A 17,894-nucleotide genomic window follows, 5' to 3' on the forward strand; every position below is an offset into this window, starting at 1 on the left:
CGCCAGCTCCGCTGCAGCCTCTGAGCGCGGTCCGGCAACGCCCGCGGCAACAACTCAGCAACGACTTAAAAACAGCTGCATTTAACCCGATTGGATTTGCGATTTGTTTCCTTCCTTTTATGAGATGATATGCCGACTCTGCCTGGAGGATGCTGAGCACGGGGTGCCCATTTTCGACCAGGACCCGTCGGCGGCGCAACCGGCGCTGCGCCAGCTGCCCGAGCTGATCGAGCGACATCTGCAGCTGGTGGTGAGTAGATTCGGACATGGACGGCCAGCCCATGTGTCGATTCCAAGGTATAAGGACCCCCACTAATGATGCTCACCTCTCCCACTTCTCCCCCCAGTTGGCGGCCAACGACTCGGTGTCCACGTGCCTGTGCAACCGCTGCTGGCGGCAGCTGACCGAGATCGACCACTTCTGCTCCATGGTGGCGGACAAGCAGCGGTCGCTGCACCGCTCGCTGCAGCTGAAGACGGAACTCCCCGAGCTGCCGGAACTGACGGAGCCGGAGCCAGCCTTGGTCGTGTGGAACACGGAGTCGCCCATCGAGCCCAAGCTAAGCTACGAGGGCGACGACATCAAGGATCATATACTGTGCGAGCCGGTCATCGATGCCCTGTCCGCGGGCGACGAGAAGGGCAGCGACTACGGCGACACCTTTGAGCCGGGCTTCGAGCCGGAATTTCAGCCCGATGAGGAAGAGGAGGAGGAGGATGAGCCGGAGCCCGAGCTGGATCCGGTGAAGCCGCGACCCAGGGGCAGGCCACGCAAAACGCCGCTGCAGCAGACGCATCAGATCATCAAGCGGAAGTACGAGAAGCGCAAGCAGCAGAACAAGGCCAAGATCACGGAGCTGTCTCTGAGGGAGTCAAGAGCCAGGCTACGAGAACTTAAACGCAGCAGTTCGGGGGCAGAGGAGGATCAGGACGAGGACGATGATGATGAGGACGAGGCGGAGGTGGCTGCCGATGCCGACGAGCAGCCAAAGCCGCGCGGCAAACGCGGCCGACCCAAGACCAAGAAGCTGGTCACTGCCGACGACAATGACGATCCCTCGGAGGCGCCCGTCAAGCGCAGCAGCATCAAGGAGATGGACGACTACATAGCCTCCAACGTCAAGCTGGACTGCGCCATTTGCGCCGCTCCGCTGGAGGACTTCAACGATCTCAAGCGCCACTTTCGCGTGGAGCACGACTGCACCGGCTACGTGAAGTGCTGCAACAACCGGTACAAGAAGCGGACGCTGTACGTCGACCATCTGCACTGCCACAAGGATCCGCAGTACTTCAGCTGCCAGAGCTGCCGCAAGAACTTCCTCAACCGCAACAGCCAGGTGATGCACATGCTGCGCTTCCACTCGCAGCAGCAGGAGCTGGTCCACCAGTGCGCCATCTGCGAGGCGCGCTTCGCCAAGAAGTTCCTGCTGACCATGCACCTCAAGGGGCACAAGGGCACCGAGCGGCCCGAGGTGTGCGACACCTGCGGCAAGACGTGAGTGCTGCTGCCCAGGTAGCCAGCCCCCTAATGCGTTGCCCTCTCCCATTGCAGATTCCGCACGAAGTTCGAGCTGAGCGCCCATGTCAAGCGGATGCATGCGGCGGACTTCACGCCCATCATATGCGACATCTGCGGCACCCACTTCAGGAGCAAGGCCAACTTCCTCATCCACAAGAAGGCGCTGCATCCGGACGGGCCCGTGGCGGAGGTGCAGTGTACCCTGTGCGGCCGCTGGCTGCGGGACGACCGTAGCCTGCGCAAGCATCTGGCGCGCCACGATGACCGCGACGGCGACACCAAGTACCGATGCCTGCTCTGCAACGCAGAGAAGTCATCCCGTGCCGCACTCAGCAGCCACATGCGGTACCATCACTCCGCCAAGCGGCACAAGTGCAGCCTCTGCGACAAGGAGTTCAAGCTCCCGCGCGCTCTAGCCGTGAGTGTCCGGCAGTGCGCCCTCCCGATCGGACTAATCCCAGACCGTTTCTCTTGCAGGAGCACATGGCCACCCACACGGGCATCGATCTGTACCAGTGCCAGTTCTGCACGCGCACCTTCAAGTCGCACGCCAACATGCACAACCACAAGAAAAAGATGCATCCGAACGACTGGGTGAGGAAGTACTCGCAGCCCAGTAGCAGCATTACCTCCGCAACGGCTCCAGTTGCCCCACATCCTCATCCTCATCCCCATCCACCACCGCCACCACCTGCTCCGGCAGCAGTGGCTGCTCCTGCCACGCTAGCCGGGCACATGCTGCCGCCGCTGGGCGGGATGAACAACAAGTCCCTGATCGAGATACCCGACGCCGAGGGCTTCGACTTCGTCAGCAACAGCTCCGTGTGCCCCACGCCCGACTGAATCAGTGTGTGTTTGTCTGCCACCCTGTGTGTAACCGCCCTGCAGTGCCATTAGCCAACGAAAACACTTCATCTTTCTTGATGGATCGAGGGTGAATTTGGTCATTGGTGAGTTCTGCGGAACTGCGGGGCACTCCCTGGCCGGGATTTATGTATAAAAGCGTACAAATAAACTCGAGTAATTACTGTAGTTGCGTGGAAATCGGGGGTGGTCGGTTGGTCGGTTCAGGCCTCGTCCTCGGGCTCGTCGGCCTCCTCCTCGTTCTCGGTGAGAATGGTGCGGATCTTCATGAGGAGCTCCTTCTTGACGGCGTCCGGGACGAGGGTGCGGGCCTTGGGCGTCACCTCCGTGATGAGCTGCTCCACGGTGAAGCTGTTGTTGGTGCCCTTCTCCAGCAGAATGGTGCGGCACATCAGGCGCACCTCGTCCCGCCAGCCGCACTCCGTCAGGCGGCTGCACAGGAGGTCCTTGATCTTGGAGCGGTCCCCAGTGAGCACCGTGTACTGGTCCACTGCGGCGGAAACGGTCATGCTGGGTGAGAGGCGCCGGCAAATGGGATTGGGGTCTAATGCTACAAATTACTTCTCTCGGGGCGTCGTCTTCCTCTGGCTCTTCTTCTTCCTGGTCCTTGTCGATTCCGCTGCCTCCGTCTCTTCCTCTGCCTCTGCCGCTGCCTCTGCTCTTTCTCTCCTCTTCCTTGCCCGGTTCGTCGCGTCTTTTCTTTACTGTTTGTCCGTCTGCCTTATGTTGTTGCTGTTGCCGGCAATCTGGCTTTTTTCCAGCTAGTTTTGTAACACTTCGTAATGGCCCACCAAAGGAGAAGCACTGAACAAAGGCTGTTGATTAATGTCAGAATCTATTTATCTGAAATACAACGAAGTTTTGAATTTGTACAATGAAAATAACAATTCTTACACATTGTTTCTGCAATTCATGTGAATTCCTTGGCATTCCCAGCACTTACCTTTAGCTATTTTCTTACCCTCCACCTTGTCATCTCCGCCGCTTGTCGCCGATTCCGCCCGCGATCTGGCAACGCCGCGCCCTGTAAACCGAATTTGCCAGGCGATTAATTGAATTAATTGGTCTTCCTGCAGCCGCAAAGCAATGATATGCCGCCTCTGCCTGGACGATGCGGAGCACAGCGTGCCGATCTTCGACCAGGAGGAGCAGGAGGAGGCGCCCTCCAACCTGGCGGAGCTGATTGAGAAGCACCTGCAGCTGGTGGTAGGTGGATTCAACTTGGTTTAACGTTCAAGCCATGTATTCCCGCTTCGCATCCCCGATTCCAGCTCCTGCCCAACGACGCGGTGTCCAAGTGCCTGTGCACCCAGTGCTGGCAGCAGCTGGCCGACTTCGAGCAGTTCTGCGCCATGGTGATGAAGAAGCAGCTGGGCCTGCAGCAGCTGAAGATGGAGCCCTTCTCCGAGGACGAGGATGCGGACACCAAGGCGCAGATACTGTGCGAGCCGGAGATCGACGTGAGCCCGGCGGCGGCGGACAACGAGGAGTGCAACGAGATCGACGGCGATGCCAGCAGCAGCAGGAGCAGCAGCATCCACACCTCCACCCGGCGAAGTATGCGACTGCCCTCGCCCATCAGACGCAGCATGCGACCCCGGGCAGCCGCAGCCACGCCCAGAACCCGGGTCGTCAAGGCCAAGGCCAAGACGAAGCGCCACCAGGAGGAGGCGGACGAGGACGAGGAGGCCGAGGGCGATGGCGATCCGGAGAGCCGCAGCAGCAATGGCCGCGAAATGGACAGCTACATCGCTCTGCACGGCCGCCTGGAGTGCTGCATGTGCGGCGGCGACGACCAGTTCCAGAACTTTGCCGAGATGAAGCGGCATTTCCGGAACCATCACCAGTCCGCCGGCTATGTGGTCTGCTGCCAGCGGCGCTACAAGAAGCGGGCCCTCTACGTGGACCACCTGCGCATGCACAACGATCCGGACTACTTTAGGTACTTGGCCAGCCTAGGCATGTGGTGCAACCCCTACTAACGAACGAATTGCAGGTGTAAGATCTGCTCCAAGCAGCTGGTCAGCCGGATCAGCTACGACGTGCACATGCTGCGCTTCCACTCCAACGAGGACGAACTAAGCTTCGCCTGCAATCAGTGTTCCAAGCGGTTTTCCAAGCAGTTCCTGCTCACCATTCACTCGCGGGTGCACCAGCAGGAGCGAAAGGAGCAGTGCAAGCACTGCGACAGAACGTAAGTGAAAGAGGAGGTGGTGGTTAAGTTGGCATAAAGATTGATGCCATTTCTTATTCGCCCACAGCTTTCGCACCGCCGTCGACCTGCGGCTGCACATGCGTCGCACCCATGACCCCGCCTTCGTGCCCTTCATCTGCGATTCGTGCGGCGCCAAGTTCAAGACGAAGCAGAACCTGCTGGTGCACAAGCGCACCGTGCACCGCGAGGGCTCCCAGCTGCCGGAGGTGCAGTGCCAGGAGTGCCAGGTGTGGCTGTCCGACGAGAACAGTCTGCGCAAGCACATGTACATGCACCTGGACGCCGCCTCGCTGCGGCAGTGGAAGTGCGAGCAGTGCGGCCTGGAGAAGGGCTCGCGGGCGAAGCTGGCGGCGCACATCCGCTACCATCATCCGAAGGAGTACCACAAGTGCACGCACTGCGGCAAGGAGTTCAAGAGCAGCCGCGGCCTCGAGGAGCACACGGCCACGCACACCGGCCAGGATCTGTACGAATGCGCGTTCTGCGAGCGGACCTTCAAGAACTCGGGCAACATGCACAAGCACCGCCGCCAGATGCACGCCGCCCAGGTGGCCGCCCTGCAGCAGCAGAAGAAGGTGCGGCCCAGCAAGCGCAAGGACAAGGGCGACCTGCTGCTGGACGTCCTGGCCGCCGGCGGAAAGGAGCTGAGCCACGCCATGGGAGTGGTCGACATGAACGACTGATGGATTCCAAACACCAAATATACACATTGGAATTAAGCTAGTGTCTTTATTTTGTTTCAACTCGTGCAACAAATGACTTTAATTTATGTTAAAGCCGCTAATTGTAATAATTTTCATACAATTTTACATTTAATGTAAATAATTTAGTCCTAACTGGATTTAGTTTTCGACTCATTAATCTTAAATAAAAACTGCTTTTTAAAAACAATTAGTCTTGAAATCAAAACTCAGTCTTAAATAATTTGTATTTTATATTCTTAGTTGCTAAAATATTAAATCTCAAGAACGTTTGAATATTAATTCAAGTCTTAAAAATATTAATTTTTAATAATAGTTAAAATATTTTGTATTCCTAATTTCAAGAACGTTTCAAATTCAACCACAATTAAGTATGCTTTTCCCCTCCATTCCATTCCCAGTATTTCCCGTACTGGTATTTTGCCTTTAGAGTGCCCAAAACCCGAAAATATCGAGGGCTAGAATAGCTAGATGTTGCATCGCCGCTCTGGCCACACTAGGCAGACTACTAATTTCTAGCTTCATTTTAGTTTCTAGCGAAAATAGGTAAACGAAACTTGCAGCGAACTTAGTGGAGTGATTTTAGTTTTCTTTTTTAATTTTCCAAATTGAGTTAGCCTTTTCTTGATCCAATACACACTCACGCAAGCACTTTTTGCTCAGTTTATGATTTTCTGGTGTACATACACACTGATTACGCATCCAATTGGCATTATGCTCTTAGTTTTCCCTAGTTTTTTGCACTAAGTGAAAATTTTTCGTGAAAAGACGCAAGTTAGGGGCTTTTTGGCAGATGTATCGCGGTGGTACAGTTTTCATTGTCATGGTAAGTAGTGCCCACGCGGTGCACCGTACACACACACCCCAAGCTGACAAACAAAATGGTGGAGCCCTATTTATAACTTCCATTCTTTGTCCGTTTTCCCTTTCAGTCTCAAATTAGATGCAAGTGAGTGCGTTTCTCCCTGGATCGCTTAGCTTTCAAATGAAGTTGAAAACACAACTTAGTGAAATAATCTAAGAGAAAGTCAGTCTCGATCTTTTTCCACTGCCTTAGGAGATTTTCGGACACATTGCATCCACAGCAATCCTAATTATGTTTTTTCTTCTATCCGTTTAGGGTGCTGAGATGGCCATCTAAAGGGTAAAAAGGTGTTAGCAATAGCTTTGGAGATCGGTTCGAATGAACGAGGAGAGTAGAACGTTATGAATCGTTTGAACCGTTTTCTAAAGCAAAAAGAAATTCAAAAAACGTTGGTTTCCTTATAATCGAACGGCTAAAATTGATTTGTCTTACGCGCAGTAAGCCAAATAAGATTATTTGAAAGCCACATGCTGATTGTTTTACTGGTTGACTCGTTTGCCAAGCAGTGAAACGAAATGAAACAAACATAAAACGCCAGAACAATCTTAAGACGCAACGTTTTACAAGCCGCAATGAACAAAAAAAAAAAAAAACAAGGTCTTAAAAGGCATGCAAAATGTTGCGAATAAAGCAAACATATGGGTAACGTTTTACGCGCCTTAACCAGTCTAAAAACAAGTAAATTGCCAAGTTTCGTATAATTGGTGAAATGTTATACGAAACTTGGAAATTACCAAGAAAAAACTATTTAGAGCGAGATGGCTGTGGAGCGGCGATCTCTTTCTTTTACGAGTTTCAAATAGAAAGGGAAGGTAGATCGTTTTGGATAAGAGTGAGATGGCCTGTGGCGAGTAGGTTTGAAGAAAACAGTGTTTATTTAATGAATAAACGAAAGATTGAAAAATAAAACGATTTTGTAGCATAAAGCTGGCTTTTTATTTCTTGGAATAATACTGGGACGCCATTTTGTTGGCGCCAAAGTAAAAATCAAAAGGCTTTCAGGGTTGATCGCCATTTTGCTGTTTAGGGTGACCAGTCCTGCGGTTTTGGTCTGTGGCTTAACACTCCTCCTAGCGAGGACTCCAACCGCACCCACTGCGAGTGCTCAGCAGCCCTGCTTTGCAGCACTTCGCAGCACTGCTCTGCTAACTTTACAGTATCTACTTTCGAGTCGAAATGCATGTAATGTTTTAAAATGCTCGTGTGTTTAAATCGATTTTCGAAGTTCAACGTCTACGCCACCGCCGCCAGGCTGCCATGCAACTAAGCTCGACGTCGAGTCGGTCACGCAACGTGATAAGCTAGTGTTCTTACCGTGGCAAAAGTGCGTAAAAGGTCGACACAAAGTCCTAAGCTTTTCGTTTGTGGGCCTGCGTGTGTGTGTGTGTTTGTGTGTGTGTGTGTGGCAATACACACGCATTGTGCGCATGTGTGTGGTCCAGCTCGTACGGGCGGTGCGCTGGTGTGTGTGTGTGTGATTACCTTGAAAACAACATAATCTGCTTATAAAGAAAATAAAAGGGAAACAGAGAAAAACAATGCAGTTGTGCACATACTACACGCGCACACACATGCAGGGGCGCACACGCACACACACGCTGTTAACAGAGTGTTATTTTGGCTTTCAAAGGCAATGGCGCTGTTAAATCAGCAGTTCGCCCCTGTTGAGTGTGACCGCAGCGCGGAAATGCCGCCGCCAGTGTGGCCGCGCAGCTGGCCGCAGGCCTGTCCTATTGTCATTAGAAAATCTCACATAGTACTTCTCTATTTTTCCCTCCCCCACACAAAACCAGCAGCTCGCAGCGCTAAAACCAGCAGCTAATTAGACAGGCTAGTGTCGGGAGGTGTGTGTGTGCAACTGGTGCAGCAAATCGCTGGAGAACGCGGCGGCCACGCCACAGCAGCAGCAGCAGCAGCAGCAACCACAGCGTCGACAACAATAACAACGGGCAGGGAAAAGAGCTGCGCAAAAACGTAAACAAAAGCCAGTTGGAAAAGCGAGCGGCCAGGCAGGAGCCAGAGGAGAGCCAGGGGAAAACAAAGCCACGAAGGCGCAGAACAAAGAGGGGCTCAGGGGACGCGAGGGGGCGAGAGAGCGCAGCGCGAGCAGCGGAACAGGAAGAGGCGGAGAGGCGGAGGAGCAGCAGCAGCAGCAGAAGAAGAAGCGCAAAACAGAGGCCGAAAATGGACTCGGACAATGACAACGATTTCTGCGATAATGTCGACTCGGGCAACGTCTCCTCGGGCGACGACGGCGACGACGACTTCGGCATGGAGGTGGACCTGCCCAGCTCCGCGGAGCGCCAGCTGGACCAAGACGACTACCAGTACAAGGTGCTCACCACCGACGAGATTGTGCAACACCAGCGGGAGATCATCGACGATGTCAATCTGCTGCTGAAGGTAAGAGCACAGTGGGCGCCCGCTAAGTGTGCGCCCTCCTATCCCCGCCCTCCATCAGCTGTGCATCCCCTCGTTGCCAGCAAATACAGGCCAGCCTCCCTGCCAAGGACGTTCGTTAGTTGGCCACGAAGTTCCTTTCACGTTGGGGGTTCTTTATTTATTGTTATTATTTTTTTAATATTTTTAATGACATTTATTTTGTTTGTACATTCAAGGCCAGCCCATATCATTTTCTTCAAGTTATTTTAACTTCCGGCGGAATGTTGGGGAAGTACACGAAACTGAAAGTTAGGAGCTAAAGATAACCCACTTCCACCTACGCTCCTCTTTTCTGAAGAGTAATAATCTTTAAAAAGTTATAAACAAACTTCAGATAGGGTATTAACTTATCATAAAATGAATACAAGGTTTTAAATACATTTTTTTCCTGTTGAATACCAATGAATGCAATTTGAAAGAGCAAAAGTAGAGAAGAACCAGTATAGACCATAGAAACCCTCGCCCAACCGAGTCGCCACTGTGGCCAACACACTGCACTTGTGCATGTGTATCCCGCGCAGCTTGCGCCCACCTCTCCGCCTGCGCCCACCGCTCCGCCTGGGATCTGGGATAAACTGAAGGTCGTCCGCTGATGACTGCCAGTGCCAGTGAAATCGGAACACAAGCACCCAGGCGCACCCAAGGTCGCCAGATCCACATCCGCGTCTCCCGCTGGCTTGGCCAAAGTTGACCTGAACGGTCGTCCTCTTTACTTTCCCCGAATCGAGGGATTTCCTCGGAAAAGCCAAACTTTCAGGGATTTCCGTTGAAATGAGTCAACTTTTATCCAAGGGAAATAAGAGCTGCATGTAGTTAACAAGAGTATAACTTCTTTGAACGTATCAAAGCGTTGGTTTTTCTTAGATAATGGTTTGCAAAAACAATATGTAAATATAAGGGCTTATGCTAGGCAATATTTGACTAATAAATCTATATGAAAAACATTTTAATATCTTAAAATCCCACAAAATCATCGTATTTTGGCTTTGTATAGGTAATAAATATATCGAAGTTCACTTTATGTGGGTGCTAACTTTTTTGTTGACTCAATTTATTGCTAATTATTAGTTAAATAAACACTTTTATACCTCTTTAATGTTAATTCTTATCATTTTCACATTTATGTGTGTTTTTATTTCCAAGAAATGTTATTAATTTTGGAATATAAGATCTTGTAGTTCCTAAGAACGTGTACTAGCACTTTTTGTACCTATATTATTAGTGGCACAGCCACTTCCGCTGGCGGCTCAGCCCAATGCTGCTGATCGCTAACGATTTGGCATTGCTTCCGAGGCCAGCTGGGAAGGGGCCAGCGCCCCTCGCCCCGCTCGCCAGGCAGACCCATATATTAGCCATCGTCCACTGACACCCGTCTCTTTGTCTCGCTTTTTATGTCCCCAGCTCCCCACGCCCATCACGCGGATACTGCTGAATCACTTCAAGTGGGACAAGGAGAAGCTCTTGGAAAAGTACTTCGACGACAACACCGAGGAGTTCTTCAAATGCGCACACGTCATAAATCCCTTCAACAACGCCACCGAAGCGGTCAGACAAAAGGTGAGTCCTGGCCACACGAGGTTCCCCTCCATGGATGCCACCTAATGCCTCTCTTCCTCTGTTTCAGACCACACGAAGTCAGTGCGAGGAGTGCGAAATATGCTTTTCACTACTACCGCCAGATGTAAGTGCCCCTTCCTTTCAGGGGGTGAAAACTTCTCCCATGACCCAGTTGTGGTTGCCATTCCATTGGCTGGGCCAACCATCGATGGTTCGGGGGAAACAAATGCCTTATCTGATGGCACTGCTCGGTGGCTAATCTCAAATATTCTAAAACATTTTATATCAATTATTTTACGCCAGAGCTTATCAATATTATACTCGCTTGATTTATAAGTTTTGATAGTTACTGCTTATTTGAATTCGCCTGGCAGCATGCCGTTAGGTCTAGCGAAATTGGGCAGTTCAGGGTTATGAGTGCAACTAAGTAAGGCCTTAGATTGGATAATTGACTTGACGCCCGTCTCGCTAGAGTCAAATATGCAAATGCAAGTTGAGCACTGCAAGTTCCAGAGACTTTCACTTTTGCTAGACTTTAGGGTCTTTATAGGAAAAATTAACTCAAGGTCGTATACTATAGTAGGATTACAAGTGGGAATTCCCCAAAAAACCAGAGGTATTTGCAAACAAACAGATTATTATACCTTTAGGAGTCATTGTATTAAGGGAATGAATCAAATTTGTATAAGTAAAAGTATAAGAATAGTCTCTAAGGTTATAGGGCGGGTAAAATTAAGAAGTTATAAAAAAATCCTGACTAACAGCTCCTCTCTGTCTACCCCTTTCAGTCGATGACCGGGCTGGAGTGCGGGCACCGATTCTGCATGATCTGTTGGCGCGAGTATCTCACAACGAAGATCGTTACGGAGGGTCTGGGCCAGACCATCTCGTGCGCGGCGCACGGCTGTGATATCCTGGTGGACGACGTGACCGTCACCAAGCTGGTGCTGGACGCACGGGTGCGGGTCAAGTACCAGCAGCTGATCACCAATAGCTTTGTGGAGTGCAACCAGCTGCTGCGCTGGTGTCCGTCCGTCGACTGCACCTATGCGGTGAAGGTGCCGTACGCGGAGACCCGCCGCGTCCACTGCAAGTGCGGGCATGTCTTCTGCTTCGCCTGCGGCGAGAACTGGCACGACCCGGTCAAGTGCCGGTGGCTGAAGAAGTGGATCAAGAAGTGCGACGACGACTCGGAGACGTCCAACTGGATCGCGGCCAATACCAAAGAGTGTCCCAAGTGCAGCGTGACCATCGAGAAGGACGGCGGCTGCAACCACATGGTGTGCAAGAACCAGAACTGCAAGCACGAGTTCTGCTGGGTCTGTCTCGGCTCCTGGGAGCCGCACGGCTCCTCCTGGTACAACTGCAATCGCTACGACGAGGACGAGGCCAAGACCGCCCGCGATGCCCAGGAGAAGCTGCGCTCCTCACTGGCAAGGTGCGTTTCGGGGCTTATATCTACGCAGTTTGCTTTGTGCACCCCTTAACTGCTTACTCATGAATGAACCCATTTTATCTGCTAATTGCTATAATTAATGATAACGATGGCCAAGCCGAAGAACGAAATGAATCAGCTATAATTTCCAATTTGGGTTTATCGCTGGTAAACAAGTAGAGTTATCTGCGGGGAGTAATATTAAAAACAAGCAAAGGCTAAGGCTAAGCAATTGCAAATAGAAAGGGAGTTGATATAAAAAGCTTTTGATGATGGAAATCTTAGAATAATTGTTATACATTTATATACTTACTCTAAATGCTGCCTAATCCACAGATATCTCCACTACTACAATCGCTACATGAACCACATGCAGTCGATGAAGCTTGAGAACAAATTGTACTCATCTGTTAAGCAAAAAATGGAGGAGATGCAGCAGCACAACATGTCCTGGATCGAGGTAGGTGGTGAAAGTGCATCAAAAAACGTCACAGACTAACCAAACTCTCTTCAATCTCAGGTGCAATTTCTGAAAAAGGCTGTCGACATACTTTGCCAGTGCCGTCAGACTCTCATGTACACATACGTGTTTGCGTATTACTTGAAAAAGAACAATCAATCCATGATATTCGAGGATAATCAAAAGGACTTGGAGTCGGCAACGGAGACGTTGTCCGAGTATTTGGAACGTGATATTACATCCGAGAACTTGGCTGATATTAAGCAGAAAGTGCAAGATAAATACAGGTGAGTTCGCCCTGGCGGCAAGCCAGCGAAGCAATCAGATCAAACTAAACGATCTCCTCTCTACAGGTATTGTGAAAAGCGGTGCTCTGTCCTGCTGAAGCACGTGCACGAGGGGTACGACAAGGACTGGTGGGAATACACAGAATGACGAGAGTCATGGCTGGATAACTAAGCTAAGCTGAGCGGCAGGCAGTCGGCAGTCGGCAGTCAGTGTAGTGCCCGCTACACGCCTCCCCCAACCAGCATCCCAAGGCACCGAACGCTAGCGCCCCATCCACATAACCAACACCAACACCACCCACCCACACCGAAACCGAAGCCGAAGAAGTTGAACAGAAGTTAGGGATAATGTAGAAGCTACAGCACGGAAAGGCAAAAGGAAGGAAACGCGGAACCCCAAGAAGAAAACAACCGAAGTTGCGAGGCGGAAAGTGAACCCATTCGGGGATATTGTGAAACCAGAGAGAAATCAATATTAAATCGTAATATGCAAATATATAATTATATATATATTTTTCTTCGTAACGAGCAGCCGCATCAGGACACTAGGCCGGACAGGATCAGCTAGACACACTCTCACAACCAGTCACAATGATCAGAAGCAGCAAAAGCAGCAGCATCATCAGAATCAGCAGCCGCAGCAGCAGCAGCAGCCGTATATATATAGTAAATAATCAACAGTTACAAACTTATTTGATGTTAACCGATTGCAAAGAGATCTTCATGTTATCAAAAGCAAAAACTAAGGAAAAAGCGCAAGAGAAAGCGACAAATTAGTGAATTCAAAGCTCCACGAAAGAGAAACGAACAATAGAACCTAAACGTATGTGAAATAAACTACACATGTAAGCCGAAACACTCGCCCAGCCTCCTTTCCACCTGCCCAACTTCCTGCGATTTTCAACTGTCAACGACCACCAGCGCTTTTTAACCCCGTTTCGAGTTAGCGATATTGTTCATTAGTTCCAATCTCAGACCCAGTTCGATTTAGAATTTCAAATTTCGAGTTTCTTCCAGATTGTTAAGCATGTTTTAAAATTGATTTGCCTATTCCCATTCTGTTTTCTGTTCAATAAACTATTGTGCCTAGCATAAATGGAACGAAAATGTTTGCGATTCGATCGGTTAGGCTTTGTTTTCGTGGCGGGAGCAGAGCTACGCCCCCATTCTTAGTTCGTAATGGCCACTCGAATATTGTAAATGTAAAATGGAGCCGGATCAGTGCTCCCAGCCGCGCCAATCCACGTAAGCTCTGTTGCTCCAGCACAAGCCGAAGAAGATCTTACACACAGCACACTGAGTTATATATAGACGAGAAGTGTATAGTTAGGGAGGCGGAAGAGGGTCCATCCCCGGGTCCTCGGAGCGTCCTCCTGCCCCGATCGTTGTATATAAGAGAACAGTTTTGTCCATGGTTTCCTAGCCCGCCCACAGAGCCACACAAGTAGGCACGTTGAACACATGAAGTGCACCCAAAACTCGACTTGCCGCGCCCCCGCTACGAAGGCGTTGGACCCTTTTACCATGTTTCCGTCTCCGTTTTCAGCATTCTCCATATTCTTAATGACAGTAAATGAAGAAAACAATTATATTTATAAACAAAACTAAATGGAAAACTCATTGAAATTAAATTGATGTAAAAAGTTAAAAGTTGTTCGAATTGAAAGAAAATGAAAAGTAAAAAACACCCTTATGTGGATTAAAAAATAAATATAAAAAGCTGTAAAAATTATGAGAAACTATGTATGTATAATTAAAGATGAAATGTTGCAAAAATTAGTGAAAATAAAAATTTAAAAAATCTAGCTGCCTGTTTTGGTTTGGGGAGACATTCTTCATAACTATATATAATGAAATATATTTAAAAAATTCATAATTATTAAACATTCTTAAGACAGTAAATTAATTTTTTATTACTATTTAAATATAATATAAGTACCAGTATCGTGCGAGGAACATCTCTGCCCGATTTCGATTGCAATTCCGAAAGCGATGGACTCTTTGGACAAAAACAAACTATTCTGAAACCACCTTGAAAATTAATTTTTTGAAAAATTTTCGCAAAAAATGACGCTGCTGCCCCTTGCAAAAAAATTGAAAATTTGGCAAAATTTTTAGTTTTCATAATCGGCCCGGAAATGACTGCGCTCGATTACCTAGTTTGTTAGCAGTCCAAAACAGTGCGTCTTTTGGGGCTCTGACCATTTTTGACCGAGTTACACCAAAAAAGGTAAAAGGAAAAAATCGGTTTTTCGCCAAAAAATGAGATCCTTATTTTTCGCCCAAAAAAATTCAGTATTTTGGCCGAAACAAAAAAAGTATTGGTCCAAAAGTAGAATGTCATACCTTGCTGAGCTCGTAACAAAATTTCCAATAAATTGGCATTCACACCTTGAAAATTAATTTTTTGAAAATTTTTCGCAAAAAATGACGATGCTACCCCTTGCAAAAAAATCGAAAATTTGGCAAAATTTTTAGTTTTCAGAATCGGCCAGGAAATGACTGCGCTCGATTACCTAGTTTGTTAGCAGTCCAAAACAGTGCGTCTTTTGGGGCTCCGACCATTTTTGACCAAGTTACACCAAAAAAGGTAAAAGGAAAAAATCGGTTTTTCGCCAAAAAATGAGATCCTTATTTTTCGCCCAAAAAAATTCAGTATTTTGGCCGAAACAAAAAAAGTATTGGTCCAAAAGTAGAATGTCATACCTTGCTGAGCTCGTAACAAAATTTCCAATAAATTGGCATTCACACCTTAGATATTAATTTTTTGAAAAATTTTCGCAAAAAAAGACGATGCTACCCCTTGCAAAAAAATCGAAAATTTGGCAAAATTTTTAGTTTTCAGAATCGGCCAGGAAATGACTGCGCTCGATTACCTAGTTTGTTAGCAGTCCAAAACAGTGCGTCTTTTGGGGCTCCGACCATTTTTGACCAAGTTACACCAAAAAAGGTAAAAGGAAAAAATCGGTTTTTCGCCAAAAAATGAGATCCTCATTTTTCGCCCAAAAAAAAATCAGTATTTTGGCCGAAACAAAAAAAGTATTGGTTCAAAACTAAAATGTCATACCTTGCTGAGCTCGTAACAAAATTTCCAATAAATTGGCATTCACACCTTGGATATTAATTTTTTGAAAAATTTTCGCAAAAAATGACGATGCTACCCATTGCAAAAAAATCGAAAATTTGGCAAAATTTTTAGTTTTCATAATCGGCCAGGAAATGACTGCGCTCGATTATGTAGTTTGTTAGCAGTCCAAAACAGTGCGTCGTTTGGGGCTCTGACCATTTTTGACCAAGTTACACCATAAAAGGTAAAAGGGAAAAACCGGTTTTTCGCCAAAAAATTAAATCTCTGTTAAACAACCAAAATAATGGGCCAAAAATATATATAGCTCTGTCGTAGTCACAGGTTCTAGAAGGTATGCGTTTAGATCTATAGTTCTCAGGACATTTCTGTTTTTTTTAGATAAATCCAGAAAGGATCTGTTTGTATTCAACTTTTAAGAAACACTGTCCTGTTTTTGGTGTTATATTTTTGTATTCGTTGATATTTTTACGATTTTTGTTTTCTGCTGCTCATCACTGGTTTACAAAAGGCTCTGGTAACACTTTTTGAGTCCTCGAGAGTTCGTATCCTTTCGAAGGGGGTTGCTGCTGATCTGCATACGATCTCTAACCAAGAGACACGTGTGCTTGTTCCTACACAGCAATAAAGAACAACCACAGAGGAATGAGGTGTAAGTTGTACTTACCAAATAATTTGTAATATATCCCAAGTATTACAGTTTTTTGTATTTTTTCGCAGTTTGTTTCTTTCTGTGCCTTTTGGCCATGTGCTCCGCCTTTGCACTGCCTGTAGATGGCACCGTGGGTTCTATTATTTCCATTCTATGGCCGCAAAAGTATCCCCCTGGACTAACACCAGTAAAGATGGGATTGATCACCGCCTACGCCCTGACTCCCTGCACCCGAGAGCGAACTCCCACCACCGTCGCCTTCCGCTCGAGGGACGAATGCTCGGAGAAGTGCTCTGGACACTGTGCCCTTTGCAATGCCACCTGTATCTTTGGGAACCGATGTGTTTGCGGCACAGATACTTACTGCGTTTACGATCCGAATACGAGCAACCTTCAACCAGGAGCACTGCTACCAAGAATTTGCCTGCCCATTGAGAACTTCAAAGAACGCAAATGAACCTATTACTTGTATTAAATCTAAGGGATCTAAGAGTTATAGTATACAACCAACAGGCTTAGAAACAGAACAAGTTAATTTTAATGTATATAATTATTTTTATATTATTGTCGATGGTTCCAGCTGTTAAAAAATATATGATAAATTAGTACTTATGATATTATGATACCTAAAAATGAGGTCCTTCAATTGGAAAGATCCCTAATGATGATATTGTGCTCGATGCCAGTGTTAGATCATCGGGCCACAGGAGACAGCCGGCTACACTAAAGTATTCGAAGTTGGTGGCGTAGAAAAGTTTGCTCAGGCTCGGCCTTTTTGAATATTTGTTCAAATCGATTGTTCCCCTAACCTTTGCTATTCGATCTCAACTGATCCATTTCGCTGGCATGGCAAAGCCCATGAAATAGAATTAAACAAAAAATAGACAACGCTGCTAGTCTCATTGTGCACAAACGAATCGATACTGATGGGCAGTTTCACACAGATTTCGGCTTGTTTATATTGAATTCTAAAGTAACAATAAAAAAGTGGAGGTTCGCCATAAGCATTCATGGGAACTATATTTATGGAAAGAGGCACTAAATATTATATTTTGAATATACTATATTCCATTCATTGGAACTTATGGATTAAGTAGCCTTTCTTCAAGAAAGAGCCACTAAATATTATATTTTTAATATATTTTATGATTAGTAAAAACCGCAAAGAAGCAGAAAAAGATTATTACTTATTGGCGCTCAACAAAGGGCAGAGTTTATCGCTCAATTGATATTAAAACAAGTAGTTTAGTTAAGTTTAGTTATTACTATATTTCCTATCAAATATAGCAATTGCTAAATTTCTTAAAATAAAATTTAATATTTTGGAATTATTCGGGTTTTTATGAGTTTTTGGAAAATTTGTGTTTTTTTTTCTGTTCTACATATTCGTTTGTGATAGACCGCCTGTCAACCTTATTTGCTGTCTTAGTGGGCAAATTCAATTAGATGTATATTTTAAATTTATGATCTTAAAAACTGCTTTACAGAAAAGGCTAAGCGGTTATCGCTTTCGGGAAATGCTCAATTGCTACTTCCTAGTTTTTAAATGACACATAACTTAATACAATATTCTTCTAGTTCGTTTTTTCTAGTCATGAAGATTTTTTTTTATAAAATGTTTTGGAAGAGATGTAAATAATTTATTTGTAATATAAATTTGTTATTTGTAATATTGTTTGAGTTAAATCTAAATTAAACAAGAGAAAACGCCAGCTGAAAGGAGTGCGAGAGGGATGCAGATATGCTTCCAGGAAATCTGTTTTTTGCTAGCGCCACCTAGCGGCCACTTTTACTCCACGAGGAACGGGTATA

At 47.1% G+C, this 17,894-nt stretch overlaps 5 protein-coding genes and 1 long non-coding RNA gene across 9 annotated transcripts; 5 read left to right on the forward strand and 1 right to left on the reverse strand.

Annotated features, from left to right (window-relative positions):
* Window positions 1-8: 8 nt before the first annotated feature.
* LOC108023659 (transcription factor grauzone) lies at window positions 9-2,551 on the forward strand. The gene is made up of 4 exons (XM_017093278.3): window positions 9-250; window positions 348-1,495; window positions 1,553-1,937; window positions 1,997-2,551. Exons 1-4 carry the CDS (start codon window positions 125-127, stop codon window positions 2,360-2,362), a joined length of 2,025 nt encoding a protein of 674 aa, XP_016948767.1. The 5' UTR covers window positions 9-124; the 3' UTR covers window positions 2,363-2,551.
* Window positions 2,436-3,145, reverse strand: LOC108023661 (enhancer of yellow 2 transcription factor). Of its 2 annotated transcripts, XM_050884831.1 has the most exons (2): window positions 2,945-3,137; window positions 2,436-2,873 (listed from the first exon to the last, which is right to left on the reverse strand). In XM_050884831.1, coding segments are annotated over exons 1-2 (288 nt in total). In that variant the 5' UTR covers window positions 2,946-3,137; the 3' UTR covers window positions 2,436-2,586. The 2 variants fall into 2 exon arrangements, with proteins under 2 accessions (XP_050740788.1, XP_016948770.1); XM_017093281.3 differs by having other exon boundaries at window positions 2,436-3,145.
* Window positions 3,146-3,227: 82 nt separating this feature from the next.
* On the forward strand, window positions 3,228-5,489 carry LOC108023770 (transcription factor grauzone). The gene is made up of 4 exons (XM_017093410.3): window positions 3,228-3,589; window positions 3,655-4,325; window positions 4,380-4,577; window positions 4,645-5,489. The coding sequence occupies exons 1-4, from the start codon at window positions 3,470-3,472 to the stop codon at window positions 5,279-5,281; spliced, it is 1,626 nt and encodes a 541-aa protein (XP_016948899.1). The 5' UTR covers window positions 3,228-3,469; the 3' UTR covers window positions 5,282-5,489.
* A 362-nt stretch (window positions 5,490-5,851) lies between these two features.
* On the forward strand, window positions 5,852-6,830 carry LOC108023258 (uncharacterized). The gene is made up of 3 exons (XR_001768071.3): window positions 5,852-6,125; window positions 6,232-6,248; window positions 6,420-6,830. It is a non-coding gene; the product is annotated as an uncharacterized LOC108023258 (long non-coding RNA).
* A 484-nt stretch (window positions 6,831-7,314) lies between these two features.
* On the forward strand, window positions 7,315-14,150 carry LOC108023642 (E3 ubiquitin-protein ligase ariadne-1). Of its 3 annotated transcripts, none has more exons than XM_017093258.3 (8): window positions 7,315-7,499; window positions 7,961-8,567; window positions 10,008-10,163; window positions 10,231-10,287; window positions 10,952-11,601; window positions 11,935-12,058; window positions 12,119-12,345; window positions 12,412-14,150. In XM_017093258.3, exons 2-8 carry the CDS (start codon window positions 8,349-8,351, stop codon window positions 12,491-12,493), a joined length of 1,515 nt encoding a protein of 504 aa, XP_016948747.1. In that variant the 5' UTR covers window positions 7,315-7,499; window positions 7,961-8,348; the 3' UTR covers window positions 12,494-14,150. The 3 variants fall into 3 exon arrangements, with proteins under 3 accessions (XP_016948747.1, XP_050746478.1, XP_050746454.1); XM_050890521.1 differs by having other exon boundaries at window positions 7,315-7,488; window positions 7,958-8,567; XM_050890497.1 differs by having other exon boundaries at window positions 7,315-7,488.
* Window positions 14,151-15,988: 1,838 nt separating this feature from the next.
* On the forward strand, window positions 15,989-16,587 carry LOC108023323 (uncharacterized). Its single transcript, XM_017092627.2, has 2 exons — window positions 15,989-16,082; window positions 16,151-16,587. The coding sequence occupies exons 1-2, from the start codon at window positions 16,076-16,078 to the stop codon at window positions 16,537-16,539; spliced, it is 396 nt and encodes a 131-aa protein (XP_016948116.1). The 5' UTR covers window positions 15,989-16,075; the 3' UTR covers window positions 16,540-16,587.
* Window positions 16,588-17,894: the final 1,307 nt, after the last annotated feature.

The sequence above is a fragment of the Drosophila biarmipes genome, chromosome X (assembly GCF_025231255.1).
Source record: "Drosophila biarmipes strain raj3 chromosome X, RU_DBia_V1.1, whole genome shotgun sequence".
In the NCBI taxonomy this organism is placed as follows: domain Eukaryota; kingdom Metazoa; phylum Arthropoda; class Insecta; order Diptera; family Drosophilidae; genus Drosophila; species Drosophila biarmipes.